At 47.8% G+C, this 14,778-nt stretch overlaps 1 protein-coding gene across 4 annotated transcripts in view; it reads right to left on the bottom strand.

The window, feature by feature from the left end:
* Positions 1–14,778, bottom strand: part of LOC138657981 (tropomyosin beta chain-like) — a 118,429-nt gene that overhangs the window by 101,164 nt on the left and 2,487 nt on the right. For all 4 annotated transcript variants that reach the window (XM_069745568.1, XM_069745578.1, XM_069745572.1 and 1 more), the window contains exon 2: positions 1,698–1,823. In XM_069745568.1, coding sequence (XP_069601669.1) covers positions 1,698–1,823 — 126 coding nt within the window. The remainder of the gene's footprint in view (positions 1–1,697; positions 1,824–14,778) is intronic.

Genomic DNA, 14,778 nt, shown 5'->3' with positions numbered 1-14,778 from the left:
GGCACTGGCTGCTCCAGGTAAGTTTATCATTAACTAGGATCCCCAAGTCCTTCTCCCTGTCAGATTTACCCAGTGGTTTCCCGTTCAGTGTGTAATGGTGATATTGATTCCTTCTTCCCATGTGTATAACCTTACATTTATCATTGTTAAACCTCATCTGCCACCTTTCAGCCCAAGTTTCCAACTTATCCAGATCCATCTGTAGCAGAATACTATCTTCTCTTGTATTAACTGCTTTACATAGTTTTGTATCAGAGGGGCGATCTAATAACCATGTATAAGTATATAAGGGGACAATACAAATATCTCGCTGAGGATCTGTTTATACCAAGGAAGGTGACGGGCACAAGGGGGCATTCTTTGCGTCTGGAGGAGAGAAGGTTTTTCCACCAACATAGAAGAGGATTCTTTACTGTTAGGGCAGTGAGAATCTGGAATTGCTTGCCTGAGGAGGTGGTGATGGCGAACTCAGTCGAGGGGTTCAAGAGAGGCCTGGATGTCTTCCTGGAGCAGAACAATATTGTATCATACAATTATTAGGTTCTGTAGAAGGACGTAGATCTGGGTATTTATTATGATGGAATATAGGCTGAACTGGATGGACAAATGTCTTTTTTCGGCCTTACTAACTATGTTACTATGTTACTATGTATCATCTGCAAATATCGATATTTTACTGTGTAAACCTTCTACCAGATCATTAATGAATATGTTGAAGAGAACAGGTCCCAATACTGACCCCTGCGGTACCCCACTGGTAACAGCGACCGCGTTAGAGAATATACCATTTATAAGAAGAAGAAGAAAGGGAACATTTGACACCTCCTAGCTCTTGGAAGAGAGATGTCAATTACGGCCTGATAGTATCTCTGTGAGAACGTTTACACAAAGGATCTCAAGAGAAAATATTATATTCATTGGTAGCGCGGCCGTGGTCCAATCAAAAACAAGCAATTATGATATTAACCTGAGGGGCTGTTCTAGAAATCGGACCTCCAGACCAAAGCTATAAATTAGACCTGTATACCTAGAATCGTGTTCACATGTGAGGGGAGCCTGAGAAGCTGATGTGTACCACCAACTCCATTCACCCCCCCTCAGGGAGCAGATAGCAGACTACTAAGGTAGATGATTTCTGTAAGTTTTCTCCTGTTTATTTTTATACTGTTTTGCATAAGTTGTATGTCTTTTTATTATCATATTTTTATACCTTTTTCTTACTGTAAGCATTGAACCTTTTTGTATTAAAGTATAAACTTTAACAAGTTGAACCTTGAATGTTCTAATGAATCCATAGCCTAGAGGTGTGTGAGCCTTATGAGTGGTAGACAATATTATGATTAATATTTCCGGGACTCATCGCCCATGCATTCGGTGAGTGGTGGCAGCGTGTATGAGCAGCTGTGTGGCCTGGGTCGGTGTGTGATTTATGCTCCCATTACAGCATAGGACAGAGGTTGAATGCTGGACTGAAAGTGGGGAGATAGATTAACCCTTGCAGGCACAACCCCAAGTCACGTGTGAGTGTGAATACATGACGAATTAGTGACATCACGGAGTGGGGATCCGTGACAGGTCCATATATCTGATGAACATGAAGATGGGGGTGAGGCGCAGTCTCAGGTAGAAATGTTGCATCAGGGGCCTTCTCAGCATAGCCACAGCACTGATCAGGGAGCTGTATACAGAGGACTTACGTCGCCGGCCTTCTTCTCGGCCAGTTCCAGCCGCTCCTGCGCTTCCTTCACGGCCTCGGAGTACTTCTCCACCTCTTCTTCTGTGCCCTTCACCTTTTTCTGCATCGCCATCACCTCTTCCTCCAGCTGCGGAGAAAAGAACATCTCATCAACATGAAATATCTACTGTGTGCAGGAGAGGTCAGCGGAAAGACGGACCGCTCAGGATGGGGGGCGGTAGTGGTGTATATAGGAGGTGGTAGTAGTGTATATTGGAGGCGGAAGTGGTGGTGTATATTGGGGACGGTAGTGGTGGTGTATATTGGGCCGGTGGTAGTGGTGTATATTGGGGGCGGTAGTGGTGGTGTATATTGGATCGGTAGTAGTGGTGTATATTGGATCGGTAGTAGTGGTGTATATTGGGGCGGTAGTAGTGGTGTATATTGGGGCGGTAGTGGTGGTGTATATTGGGTCGGTAGTAGTGGTGTATATTGGGGCGGTAGTAGTGGTGTATATTGGGGCGGTAGTAGTGGTGTATATTGGGGCGGTAGTAGTGGTGTATATTGGGGCGGTAGTAGTGTATAGGGGCAGTAGTCATATATATTGGGGGCAGTAGTCCTATATTGGGGCACTAGTCCTATATACTGGGGGGCAGTATTAGCATATATTGGGGCAGTAGTCCTATATATTGGGGGCAGTAGTCCTATATATTGGGGGCAGTAGTCCTATATATTGGGGGCAGTAGTCCTATATATTGGGGGCAGTAGTCCTATGTATAGGGGGCAGTAGTCCTATATATTGGGGGCAGTAGTCCTATATATTGGGGGGCAGTAGTCCTATATATTGGGGGGCAGTAGTCCTATATATTGGGGGGCAGTAGTCCTATATATTGGGGGGCAGTAGTCCTATATATTGGGGGCAGTAGTCCTATATATTGGGGGCAGTAGTCCTATATATTGGGGGCAGTAGTCCTATATATAGGGGGCAGTAGTCCTATATATTGGGGGCAGTAGTCCTCCATATTGGGGGCTGTAGTCCTCCATATTGGGGGCAGTAGTCCTCCATATTGGGGGGCAGTAGTCCTCTATATTGGGGCAGTAGTCCTATATATTGGGGGCAGTAGTCCTCCATATTGGGGGCTGTGGTCCTATATATTGGGGGCAGTAGTCCTCCATATTGGGGGCAGTAGTCCTCCATATTGGGGGCTGTAGTCCTCCATATTGGGGGCAGTAGTCCTCCATATTGGGGGGCAGTAGTCCTCCATATTGGGGGGCAGTAGTCCTCTATATTGGGGCAGTGGTCCTATATATTGGGGGCAGTAGTCCTCCATATTGGGGGCTGTGGTCCTATATATTGGGGGCAGTAGTCCACCATATTGGGGGCTGTAGTCCTCCATATTGGGGGCTGTAGTCCTCCATATTGGGAGCAGTAGTCCTCCATATTGGGGGCAGTAGTCCTCCATATTGGGGGCAGTAGTCCTATATATTGGGGCAGTAGTCCTATATATTGGGGGCAGTAGTCCTCCATATTGGGGGCAGTAGTCCTACATATTGGGGGCAGTAGTAGTGTACATTGGGGCAGTAGTCCTATATATTGGGGGCAGTAGTCCTATATATTGGGGGCAGTAGTCCTCCATATTGGGGGCAGTAGTCCTATATATTGGGGGCAGTAGTCCTGTATATTGGGGGCAGTAGTCCTATATATTGGGGGCAGTAGTCCTCTATATTGGGGGCAGTAGTCCTCCATATTGGGGGCAGTAGTCCTATATATTGGGGCAGTAGTCCTATATATTGGGGCAGTAGTCCTATATATTGGGGGCAGTAGTCCTATATATTGGGGGCAGTAGTCCTATATATTGGGGGCAGTAGTCCTCCATATTGGGGGCTGTAGTCCTATATATTGGGGGGCAGTAGTCCTACATATTGGGGGCAGTAGTAGTGTACATTGGGGCATTAGTCCTATATATTGGGGGCAGTAGTCCTATATATTGGGGGCAGTAGTCCTCCATATTGGGGGCAGTAGTCCTATATATTGGGGGCTGTAGTCCTGTATATTGGGGGCAGTAGTAGTGTATATTGGGGCAGTAGTCCTGTATATTGGGGGCAGTAGTCCTGTATATTGGGGGCAGTAGTCCTGTATATTGGGGGCAGTAGTCCTATATATTGGGGGGCAGTAGTCCTATATTGGGGGCAGTAGTCCTATATATTGAGGGCAGCAGTCCTACATATTGGGGGCAGTAGTTCTACATATTGGGGGCAGTAGTCCTACATATTGGGGGCAGTAGTAGTAGTGTATATATTGGGGGCAGTAGTCCTATATTGGGGGCAGTAGTCCTATATATTGGGGGCAGTAGTCCTGTATATTGGGGGCAGTAGTTCTACATATTGGGCAGTAGTCCTATATATTGGGGGCAGTAGTAGTGTATATTGGGGGCAGTAGTCCTATATATTGGGGGCAGTAGTCCTATATATTGGGGCAGTAGTCCTATATATTGGGGGGCAATAGTCCTATATTGGGGGCAGTAGTCCTGTATATTGGGGGCAGTAGTTCTACATATTGGGGCAGTAGTCCTACATATTGGGGGCAGTAGTCCTACATATTGGGGGCAGTAGTAGTGTATATTGGGGGCAGTAGTCCTATATATTGGGGGCAGTAGTCCTATATATTGGGGCAGTAGTCCTATATATTGGGGGGCAGTAGTCCTACATATTGGGGGCAGTAGTCCTATATATTGGGGGCAGTAGTCCTATATATTGGGGGGCAGTAGTCCTATATTGGGGGCAGTAGTCCTGTATATTGGGGGCAGTAGTTCTACATATTGGGGCAGTAGTCCTACATATTGGGGGCAGTAGTCCTACATATTGGGGGCAGTAGTAGTGTATATTGGGGGCAGTAGTCCTATATATTGGGGGGCAGTAGTCCTATATATTGGGGGCAGTAGTCCTATATATTGGGGGCAGTAGTCCTATATATTGGGGCAGTAGTCCTATATATTGGGGGCAGTAGTAGTGTATATTGGGGGCAGTAGTCCTATATATTGGGAGCAGTAGTCCTATATATTGGGGGGCAGTAGTAGTGCATATATTGGGGGCAGTAGTAGTGTATATATTGGGGGCAGTAGTCCTATATATTGGGGGGCAGTAGTCCTATATATTGAGGGGCAGTAGTCCTATATATATGGGGGCAGTAATAGCGTATATTGGGGGCAGTAGTCCTATATATTGGGGGCCGTAGTCCTATATATTGGGGGCAGTAGTCCTTTATATTGGGGGCAGAAGTCCTATATATTGGGGGGCACTAGTCCTGTATATTGGGGCAGTAGTCCTCCATATTGGGGGCAGTAGTCCTATATATTGGGGGCAGTAGTAGTGTATATTGGGGCAGTAGTACTCCATATTGGTGGCAGTAGTCCTGCATATTGGGGGCAGTAGTCCTGTATATTGGGGGCAGTAGTCCTCTATATTGGGGGCAGTAGTCCTGTATATTGGGGGCAGTAGTCCTATATATTGGGGGGCAGTAGTCCTATATTGGGGGCAGTAGTCCTATATATTGGGGGCAGCAGTCCTACATATTGGGGGCAGTAGTTCTACATATTGGGGGCAGTAGTCCTACATATTGGGGGCAGTAGTAGTAGTGTATATATTGGGGGCAGTAGTCCTATATTGGGGGCAGTAGTCCTATATATTGGGGGCAGTAGTCCTGTATATTGGGGGCAGTAGTTCTACATATTGGGGCAGTAGTCCTACATATTGGGGGCAGTAGTAGTGTATATTGGGGGCAGTAGTCCTATATATTGGGGGCAGTAGTCCTATATATTGGGGCAGTAGTCCTATATATTGGGGGGCAGTAGTCCTATATTGGGGGCAGTAGTCCTGTATATTGGGGGCAGTAGTTCTACATATTGGGGCAGTAGTCCTACATATTGGGGGCAGTAGTCCTACATATTGGGGGCAGTAGTAGTGTATATTGGGGGCAGTAGTCCTATATATTGGGGCAGTAGTCCTATATATTGGGGGGCAGTAGTCCTACATATTGGGGGCAGTAGTCCTACATATTGGGGGCAGTAGTAGTGTATATTGGGGGCAGTAGTCCTATATATTGGGGCAGTAGTCCTATATATTGGGGGCAGTAGTCCTATATATTGGGGCAGTAGTCCTATATATTGGGGGGCAGTAGTCCTACATATTGGGGGCAGTAGTCCTATATATTGGGGGCAGTAGTCCTATATATTGGGGGGCAGTAGTCCTATATTGGGGGCAGTAGTCCTACATATTGGGGGCAGTAGTCCTGTATATTGGGGGCAGTAGTTCTACATATTGGGGGCAGTAGTCCTATATATTGGGGGCAGTAGTAGTGTATATTGGGGGCAGTAGTCCTATATATTGGGGGCAGTAGTCCTATATATTGGGGGCAGTAGTCCTATATATTGGGGCAGTAGTCCTATATATTGGGGGCAGTAGTCCTATATATCGGGGGCAGTAGTCCTACATATTGGGGGCAGTAGTCCTACATATTGGGGGCTGTAGTCCTCCATATTGGGGGCAGTAGTCCTATATATTGGGGGCAGTAGTCCTATATATTGGGGGGCAGTAGTCCTATATATCGGGGGCAGTAGTCCTACATATTGGGGGCAGTAGTCCTCCATATTGGGGGCAGTAGTCCTCCATATTGGGAGCAGTAGTCCTATATATTGGGGGGCAGTAGTCCTCCATATTGGGGGCAGTAGTCCTCCATATTGGGGGCAGTAGTCCTATATATTGGGGGCAGTAGTCCTCCATATTGGGGGCAGTAGTCCTATATATTGGGGGCTGTAGTCCTGTAAATAGGGGGAAGTAGTCATATATATTGGGGGCAGTAATCCTCCATATTGGGGGCAGTAGTCCTATATATTGGGGGCAGTAGTCCTACATATTGGGGGCAGTAGTCCTATATATTGGGGGCAGTAGTCCTCCATATTGGGGGCAGTAGTCCTATATATTGGGGGAAGTAGTCCTATATATTGGGGGCAGTAATCCTCCATATTGGGGGCAGTAGTCCTATATATTGGGGGCAGTAGTCCTACATATTGGGGGCAGTAGTCCTACATATTGGGGGCAGTAGTCCTATATATTGGGGGCAGTAGTCCTGTAAATAGGACTACTTTGAAAATTATGACTTTTGTGTTTGAAACTGTTAAACTGTAAAGCGCTGCGGAATATGTTGGCACTATATAAATAAAGATTATTATTATTATTATTATATATAGGGGGCAGTAGTCCTATATATTGGGGGCAGTAGTAGTGTATATTGGGAGCAGTAGTCCTACATATTGGGGGCAGTAGTCCTACATATTGGGGGCAGTAGTCCTATATATTGGGGGCAGTAGTCCTATATATTGGGGGCAGTAGTCCTATATATTGGGGGCAGTAGTCCTATATATTGGGGCAGTAGTAGTGTATTTTGGGAGCAGTAGTCCTACATATTGGAGGCAGTAGTCCTATATATTGGGGGCAGTAGTAGTGTATATTGGGAGCAGTAGTCCTACATATAGGGGGCAGTAGTCCTACATATTGGGGGCAGTAGTAGTGTATATTGGGAGCAGTAGTCCTACATATTGGGGGCAGTAGTCCTATATATTGGGGGCAGTAGTCCTATATATTGGGGGGCAGTAGTCCTATATATTGGGGGGCAGTAGTCCTATATATTGGGGGCAGTAGTCCTCCATATTGGGGGCTGTAGTCCTCCATATTGGGAGCAGTAGTCCTATATATTGGGGGGCAGTAGTCCTCCATATTGGGGGCAGTAGTCCTACATATTGGGGGCAGTAGTCCTACATATTGGGGGCAGTAGTCCTATATATTGGGGGCAGTAGTCCTATATATTGGGGGGCAGTAGTCCTATATATTGGGGGCAGTAGTCCTGTATATTGGGGGCAGTAGTTATACATATTGGGGGCTGTAGTCCTATATATTGGGGGGCAGTAGTCCTACATATTGGGGGCAGTAGTAGTGTACATTGGGGCATTAGTCCTATATATTGGGGGCAGTAGTCCTATATATTGGGGGGCAGTAGTCCTATATATTGGGGGGCAGTAGTCCTCCATATTGGGGGCAGTAGTCCTCCATATTGGGGGCAGTAGTCCTATATATTGGGGGGCAGTAGTCCTATATATTGGGGGCAGTAGTCCTCCATATTGGGGGCAGTAGTCCTATATATTGGGGGGCAGTAGTCCTCCATATTGGGGGGCAGTAGTCCTATATATTGGGGGGCAGTAGTCCTCCATATTGGGGGCAGTAGTCCTGTATATTGGGGGCAGTAGTCCTCCATATTGGGGGCAGTAGTCCTGTATATTGGGGGCAGTAGTCCTCCATATTGGGGGCAGTAGTCCTATATATTGGGGGCAGTAGTCCTATATATTGGGGGCAGTAGTCCTCCATATTGGGGGCAGTAGTCCTATATATTGGGGGCAGTAGTCCTATATATTGGGGGGCAGTAGTCCTATATATTGGGGGCAGTAGTCCTCCATATTGGGGGCAGTAGTCCTCCATATTGGGGGCAGTAGTCCTACATATTGGGGGCAGTAGTCCTACATATTGGGGGCAGTAGTCCTATATATTGGGGGCAGTAGTCCTATATATTGGGGGCAGTAGTCCTGTATATTGGGGGCAGTAGTTCTACATATTGGGGGCTGTAGTCCTATATATTGGGGGGCAGTAGTCCTACATATTGGGGGCAGTAGTCCTCCATATTGGGGGCAGTAGTCCTATATATTGGGGGGCAGTAGTCCTATATATTGGGGACAGTAGTGCTCCATATTGGGGGCAGTAGTCCTCCATATTGGGAGCAGTAGTCCTATATATTGGGGGGCAGTAGTCCTATATATTGGGGGGCAGTAGTCCTATATATTGGGGGGCAGTAGTCCTATATATTGGGGGGCAGTAGTCCTCCATATTGGGGGCAGTAGTCCTCCATATTGGGGGCAGTAGTCCTATATATTGGGGGGCAGTAGTCCTATATATTGGGGGCAGTAGTCCTCCATATTGGGGGCAGTAGTCCTCCATATTGGGAGCAGTAGTCCTATATATTGGGGGGCAGTAGTCCTATATATTGGGGGGCAGTAGTCCTCCATATTGGGGGCAGTAGTCCTGTATATTGGGGGCAGTAGTCCTCCATATTGGGGGCAGTAGTCCTATATATTGGGGGCAGTAGTCCTCCATATTGGGGGCAGTAGTCCTACATATTGGGGGCAGTAGTCCTATATATTGGGGGCAGTAGTCCTATATATTGGGGGGCAATAGTCCTATATATTGGGGGCAGTAGTCCTCCATATTGGGGGCTGTAGTCCTCCATATTGGGGGCAGTAGTCCTCCATATTGGGGGCAGTAGTCCTCCATATTGGGAGCAGTAGTCCTATATATTGGGGGGCAGTAGTCCTCCATATTGGGGGCAGTAGTCCTCCATATTGGGGGCAGTAGTCCTATATATTGGGGGCAGTAGTCCTCCATTTTGGGGGCAGTAGTCCAACATATTGGGGGCAGTAGTCCTATATATTGGGGGCAGTAGTCCTCCATATTGGGGGCAGTAGTCCTATATATTGGGGGCAGTAGTACTCCATATTGGGGGCAGTAGTCCTCCATATTGGGGGCAGTAGTCCTATATATTGGGGGCAGTAGTCCTCCATATTGGGGGCAGTAGTCCTACATATTGGGGGCAGTAGTCCTATATATTGGGGGCAGTAGTCCTCCATATTGGGGGCAGTAGTCCTCCATATTGGGGGCAGTAGTCCTATATATTGGGGGCAGTAGTCCTCCATATTGGGGGCAGTAGTCCTATATATTGGGAACATTAGTCCTATATATTGGGGGGCAGTAGTCCTATATATTGGGGGCAGTAGTCCTACATATTGGGGGCAGTAGTCCTACATATTGGGGGCAGTAGTCCTCCATATTGGGGGCAGTAGTCCTATATATTGGGGGGCAGTAGTCCTATATATTGGGGGGCAGTAGTCCTCCATATTGGGGGCAGTAGTCCTCCATATTGGGGGCAGTAGTCCTATATATTGGGGGCAGTAGTCCTCCATATTGGGGGCAGTAGTCCTACATATTGGGGGCAGTAGTCCTACATATTGGGGGCAGTAGTCCTACATATTGGGGGCAGTAGTCCTATATATTGGGGGGCAGTAGTCCTATATATTGGGGGCAGTAGTCCTATATATTGGGGGCAGTAGTCCTGTATATTGGGGGCAGTAGTCCTCCATATTGGGGGCTGTAGTCCTCCATATTGGGGGCAGTAGTCCTCCATATTGGGAGCAGTAGTCCTATATATTGGGGGGCAGTAGTCCTCCATATTGGGGGCAGTAGTCCTCCATATTGGGGGCAGTAGTCCTATATATTGGGGGGCAGTAGTCCTATATATTGGGGGGCAGTAGTCCTCCATATTGGGGGCAGTAGTCCTACATATTGGGGGCAGTAGTCCTACATATTGGGGGCAGTAGTCCTCCATATTGGGGGCAGTAGTCCTCCATATTGGGGGCAGTAGTCCTCCATATTGGGGGCAGTAGTCCTCCATATTGGGGGCAGTAGTCCTATATATTGGGGGCAGTAGTCCTATATATTGGGGGCAGTAGTCCTCTGTATTGGGGGCAGTAGTCCTATGTATTGGGGGCAGTAGTCCTATATATTGGGGGGCAGTAGTCCTATATATTGGGGGCAGTAGTCCTACATATTGGGGGCAGTAGTCCTACATATTGGGGGCAGTAGTCCTACATATTGGGGGCAGTAGTCCTACATATTGGGGGGCAGTAGTCCTACATATTGGGGGCAGTAGTCCTACATATTGGGGGCAGTAGTCCTACATATTGGGGGCAGTAGTCCTACATATTGGGGGCAGTAGTCCTCCATATTGGGGGCAGTAGTCCTACATATTGGGGGCAGTAGTCCTACATATTGGGGGCAGTAGTCCTACATATTGGGGGCAGTAGTCCTCCATATTGGGGGCAGTAGTCCTATATATTGGGGGCAGTAGTCCTCCATATTGGGGGCAGTAGTCCTATATATTGGGGGCAGTAGTCCTATATATTGGGGGGCAGTAGTCCTATATATTGGGGGCAGTAGTCCTACATATTGGGGGCAGTAGTCCTACATATTGGGGGCAGTAGTCCTACATATTGGGGGCAGTAGTCCTATATATTGGGGGGCAGTAGTCATATATATTGGGGGCAGTAGTCCTATATATTGGGGGCTGTAGTCCTGTAAATAGGGGGAAGTAGTCCTATATATTGGGGGCAGTAGTCCTATATATTGGGGGCAGTAGTCCTACATATTGGGGGCAGTAGTCCTACATATTGGGGGCAGTAGTCCTACATATTGGGGGCAGTAGTCCTACATATTGGGGGCAGTAGTCATACATATTGGGGGCAGTAGTCCTATATATTGGGGGCAGTAGTCCTATATATTGGGGGCAGAAGTCCTGTAAATAGTGGGAAGTAGTCCTATATATTGGGGGCAGTAGTCCTATATATTGGGGGCAGTAGTCCTACATATTGGGGGCAGTAGTCCTACATATTGGGGCAGTAGTCCTACATATCGGGGGCAGTAGTCCTACATATTGGGGGCAGTAGTCCTACATATTGGGGGCAGTAGTCCTCCATATTGGGGGCAGTAGTCCTCCATATTGGGGGCAGTAGTCCTATATATTGGGGGCTGTAGTCCTGTAAATAGGGGGAAGTAGTCCTATATATTGGGGGCAATAGTCCTATATATTGGGGGCAGTAGTCCTATATATTGGGGGCAGTAGTCCTATATATTGGGGGCAGTAGTCCTCCATATTGGGGGCAGTAGTCCTATATATTGGGGGCAGTAGTCCTCCATATTGGGGGCAGTAGTCCTCCATATTGGGGGCAGTAGTCCTATATATTGGGGGCAGTAGTCCTCCATATTGGGGGGCAGTAGTCCTCCATATTGGGGGCAGTAGTCCTATATATTGGGGGCAGTAGTCCTCCATATTGGGGGCAGTAGTCCTATATGTTGGGGGCTGTAGTTCTATATATTGGGGGCAGTAGTCCTATATATTGGGGGGCAGTAGTCCTCCATATTGGGGGCAGTAGTCCTCCATATTGGGGGCAGTAGTCCTCCATATTGGGGGCAGTAGTCCTATATATTGGGGGCAGTAGTCCTCCATATTGGGGGCAGTAGTCCTCCATATTGGGGGCAGTAGTCCTATATATTGGGGCAGTAGTCCTCCATATTGGGGGCAGTAGTCCTCCATATTGGGGGCAGTAGTCCTATATATTGGGGGCTGTAGTCCTCCATATTGGGGGCAGTAGTCCTTCATATTGGGGGCAGTAGTCCTATATATTGGGGGCAGTAGTCCTCCATATTGGGGGCAGTAGTCCTTCATATTGGGGGCAGTAGTCCTACATATTGGGGGCAGTAGTCCTACATATTGGGGGCAGTAGTCCTATATATTGGGGGCAGTAGTCCTATATATTGGGGGCAGTAGTCCTCCATATTGGGGCCTGTAGTCCTCCATATTGGGGGCAGTAGTCCTTCATATTGGGGGCAGTAGTCCTATATATTGGGGGCAGTAGTCCTCCATATTGGGGGAAGTAGTCCTGTATATTGGGGGGCAGTAGTCCTCCATATTGGGGCAGTAGTACTATATATTGGGGGCAGTAGTCCTCCATATTGGGGGAAGTAGTCCTGTATATTGGGGGGCAGTAGTCCTCCATATTGGGGCAGTAGTACTATATATTGGGGGCAGTAGTCATATATATTGGGGGCAGTAGTCCTCCATATTGGGGGCAGTAGTCCTATATATTGTAGGCAGTAGTTCTATATATTGGGGGCAGTAGTCCTATATATTGGGGGCTGTAGTCCTCCATATTGGGAGCAGTAGTCCTTCATATTGGGGGCAGTAGTCCTCCATATTGGGGCAGTAGTACTATATATTGGGGGCAGTAGTCCTCCATATTGGGGGCAGTAGTCCTATATATTGGGGGCAGTAGTTCTATATATTGGGGGCAGTAGTACTCCATATTGGGGGCAGTAGTTCTATATATTGGGGGCAGTAGTACTCCATATTGGGGGCAGTAGTCCTATATATTGGGGGGCAGTAGTCCTCCATATTGGGGGCAGTAGTCCTATATATTGGGGGCTGTAGTCCTATATATTGGGGGCAGTAGTCCTCCATATTGGGGGCAGTAGTCCTCCATATTGGGGACAGTAGTCCTCCATATTGGGGGCTGTAGTCCTATATATTGGGGGCTGTAGTCCTATATATTGGGGGCAGTAGTCCTCCATATTGGGGGCAGTAGTCCTCTATATTGGGGGCAGTAGTCCTCCATATTGGGGGCAGTAGTACTCCATATTGGGGGCAGTAGTCCTCCATATTGGGGGCAGTAGTACTCCATATTGGGGGCAGTAGTCCTATATATTGGGGGCAGTAGTCCTATATATTGGGGGCAGTAGTCCTATATATTGGGGGCAGTAGTCCTATATATTGGGGCAGTAGTCCTATATATTGGGGCAGTAGTCCTATATATTGGGGGCAGTAGTCCTATATATTGGGGGCAGTAGTCCTATATATTGGGGGCAGTAGTCCTATATATTGGGGCAGTAGTCCTATATATTGGGGCAGTAGTCCTATATATTGGGGGCAGTAGTCCTATATATTGGGGGCAGTAGTCCTATATATTGGAGCAGTAGTCCTGTATATTGGGGCAGTAGTCCTATATATTGGGGGCAGTAGTCCTATATATTGGAGCAGTAGTCCTATATATTGGGGCAGTAGTCCTATATATTGGGGGCAGTAGTCCTCCATATTGGGGGCAGTAGTCCTCCATATTGGGGGCAGTAGTCCTATATATTGGGGGGCAGTAGTCCTCCATATTGGGGGCAGTAGTCCTCCATATTGGGGGCAGTAGTCCTCTATATTGGGGGTAGTAGTAGTGTATATTGGGGGCAGTAGTCCTCCATATTGGGGGCAGTAGTCCTGTATATTGGGGGCAGTAGTAGTGTATATTGGGGGCAGTAGTAGCATATATTGGCGGCAGTAGTCCTCTATATTGGGGCAGTAGTCCTATATATTGGGGGCAGTAGTAGCATATATTGGGGGCAGTAGTCCTCTATATTGGGGCAGTAGTCCTATATATTGGGGGCAGTAGTCCTCTATATTGGGGGCAGTAGTCCTATATATTGGGGGGCAGTAGTCATATATATTGGGGGCAGTAGTCCTGTATATTGGGGGGCAGTAGTCATATATATTGGGGGCAGTAGTCCTCTATATTGGGGGCAGTAGTCCTACATATTGGGGTCAGTAGTCCTATATATTGTGGGCAGTAGTCCTATATATTGGGGGCAGTAGTCCTATATATTGGGGGGCAGTAGTCCTCCATATCGGGGGCAGTAGTCCTCCATATTGGGGGGCAGTAGTCCTCCATATTGGGGGCAGTAGTCCTTTATATTGGGGGCAGTAGTCCTCCATATTGGGGGCAGTAGTCCTTTATATTGGGGGCAGTAGTCCTCCATATTGGGGGCAGTAGTCCTATATATTGGGGGCAGTAGTCCTATATATTGGGGGGCAGTAGTCCTCCATATTGGGGGGCAGTAGTCCTCCATATTGCGGGCAGTAGTCCTCCATATTGGGGGCAGTAGTCCTATATATTGGGGCAGTAGTCCTGTATATTGGGGGCAGTAGTCCTCCATATTGGGGGCAGTAGTCCCATATATTGGGGCAGTAGTCCTCCATATTGGGGGCAGTAGTCCTATATATTGGGGCAGTAGTCCTCCATATTGGGGGCAGTAGTCCTCCATATTGGGGGCAGTAGTCCTATATATTGGGGCAGTAGTCCTGTATATTGGGGGCAGTAGTCCTCCATATTGGGGGCAGTAGTCCTATATATTGGGGGCAGTAGTCCTATATATTGGGGGGCAGTAGTCCTCCATATCGGGGGCAGTAGTCCTTTATATTGGGGGCAGTAGTCCTCCATATTGGGGGCAGTAGTCCTTTATATTGGGGGCAGTAGTCCTCCATATCGGGGGCAGTAGTCCTTTATATTGGGGGCAGTAGTCCTCCATATTGGGGGCAGTAGTCCTTTATATTGGGGGCAGTAGTCCTCCATATT

The sequence above is a fragment of the Ranitomeya imitator genome, chromosome 1, assembly GCF_032444005.1.
Source record: "Ranitomeya imitator isolate aRanImi1 chromosome 1, aRanImi1.pri, whole genome shotgun sequence".
Lineage (NCBI taxonomy): Eukaryota > Metazoa > Chordata > Amphibia > Anura > Dendrobatidae > Ranitomeya > Ranitomeya imitator.
This window is presented reverse-complemented; position numbering and strand designations above follow the sequence as displayed.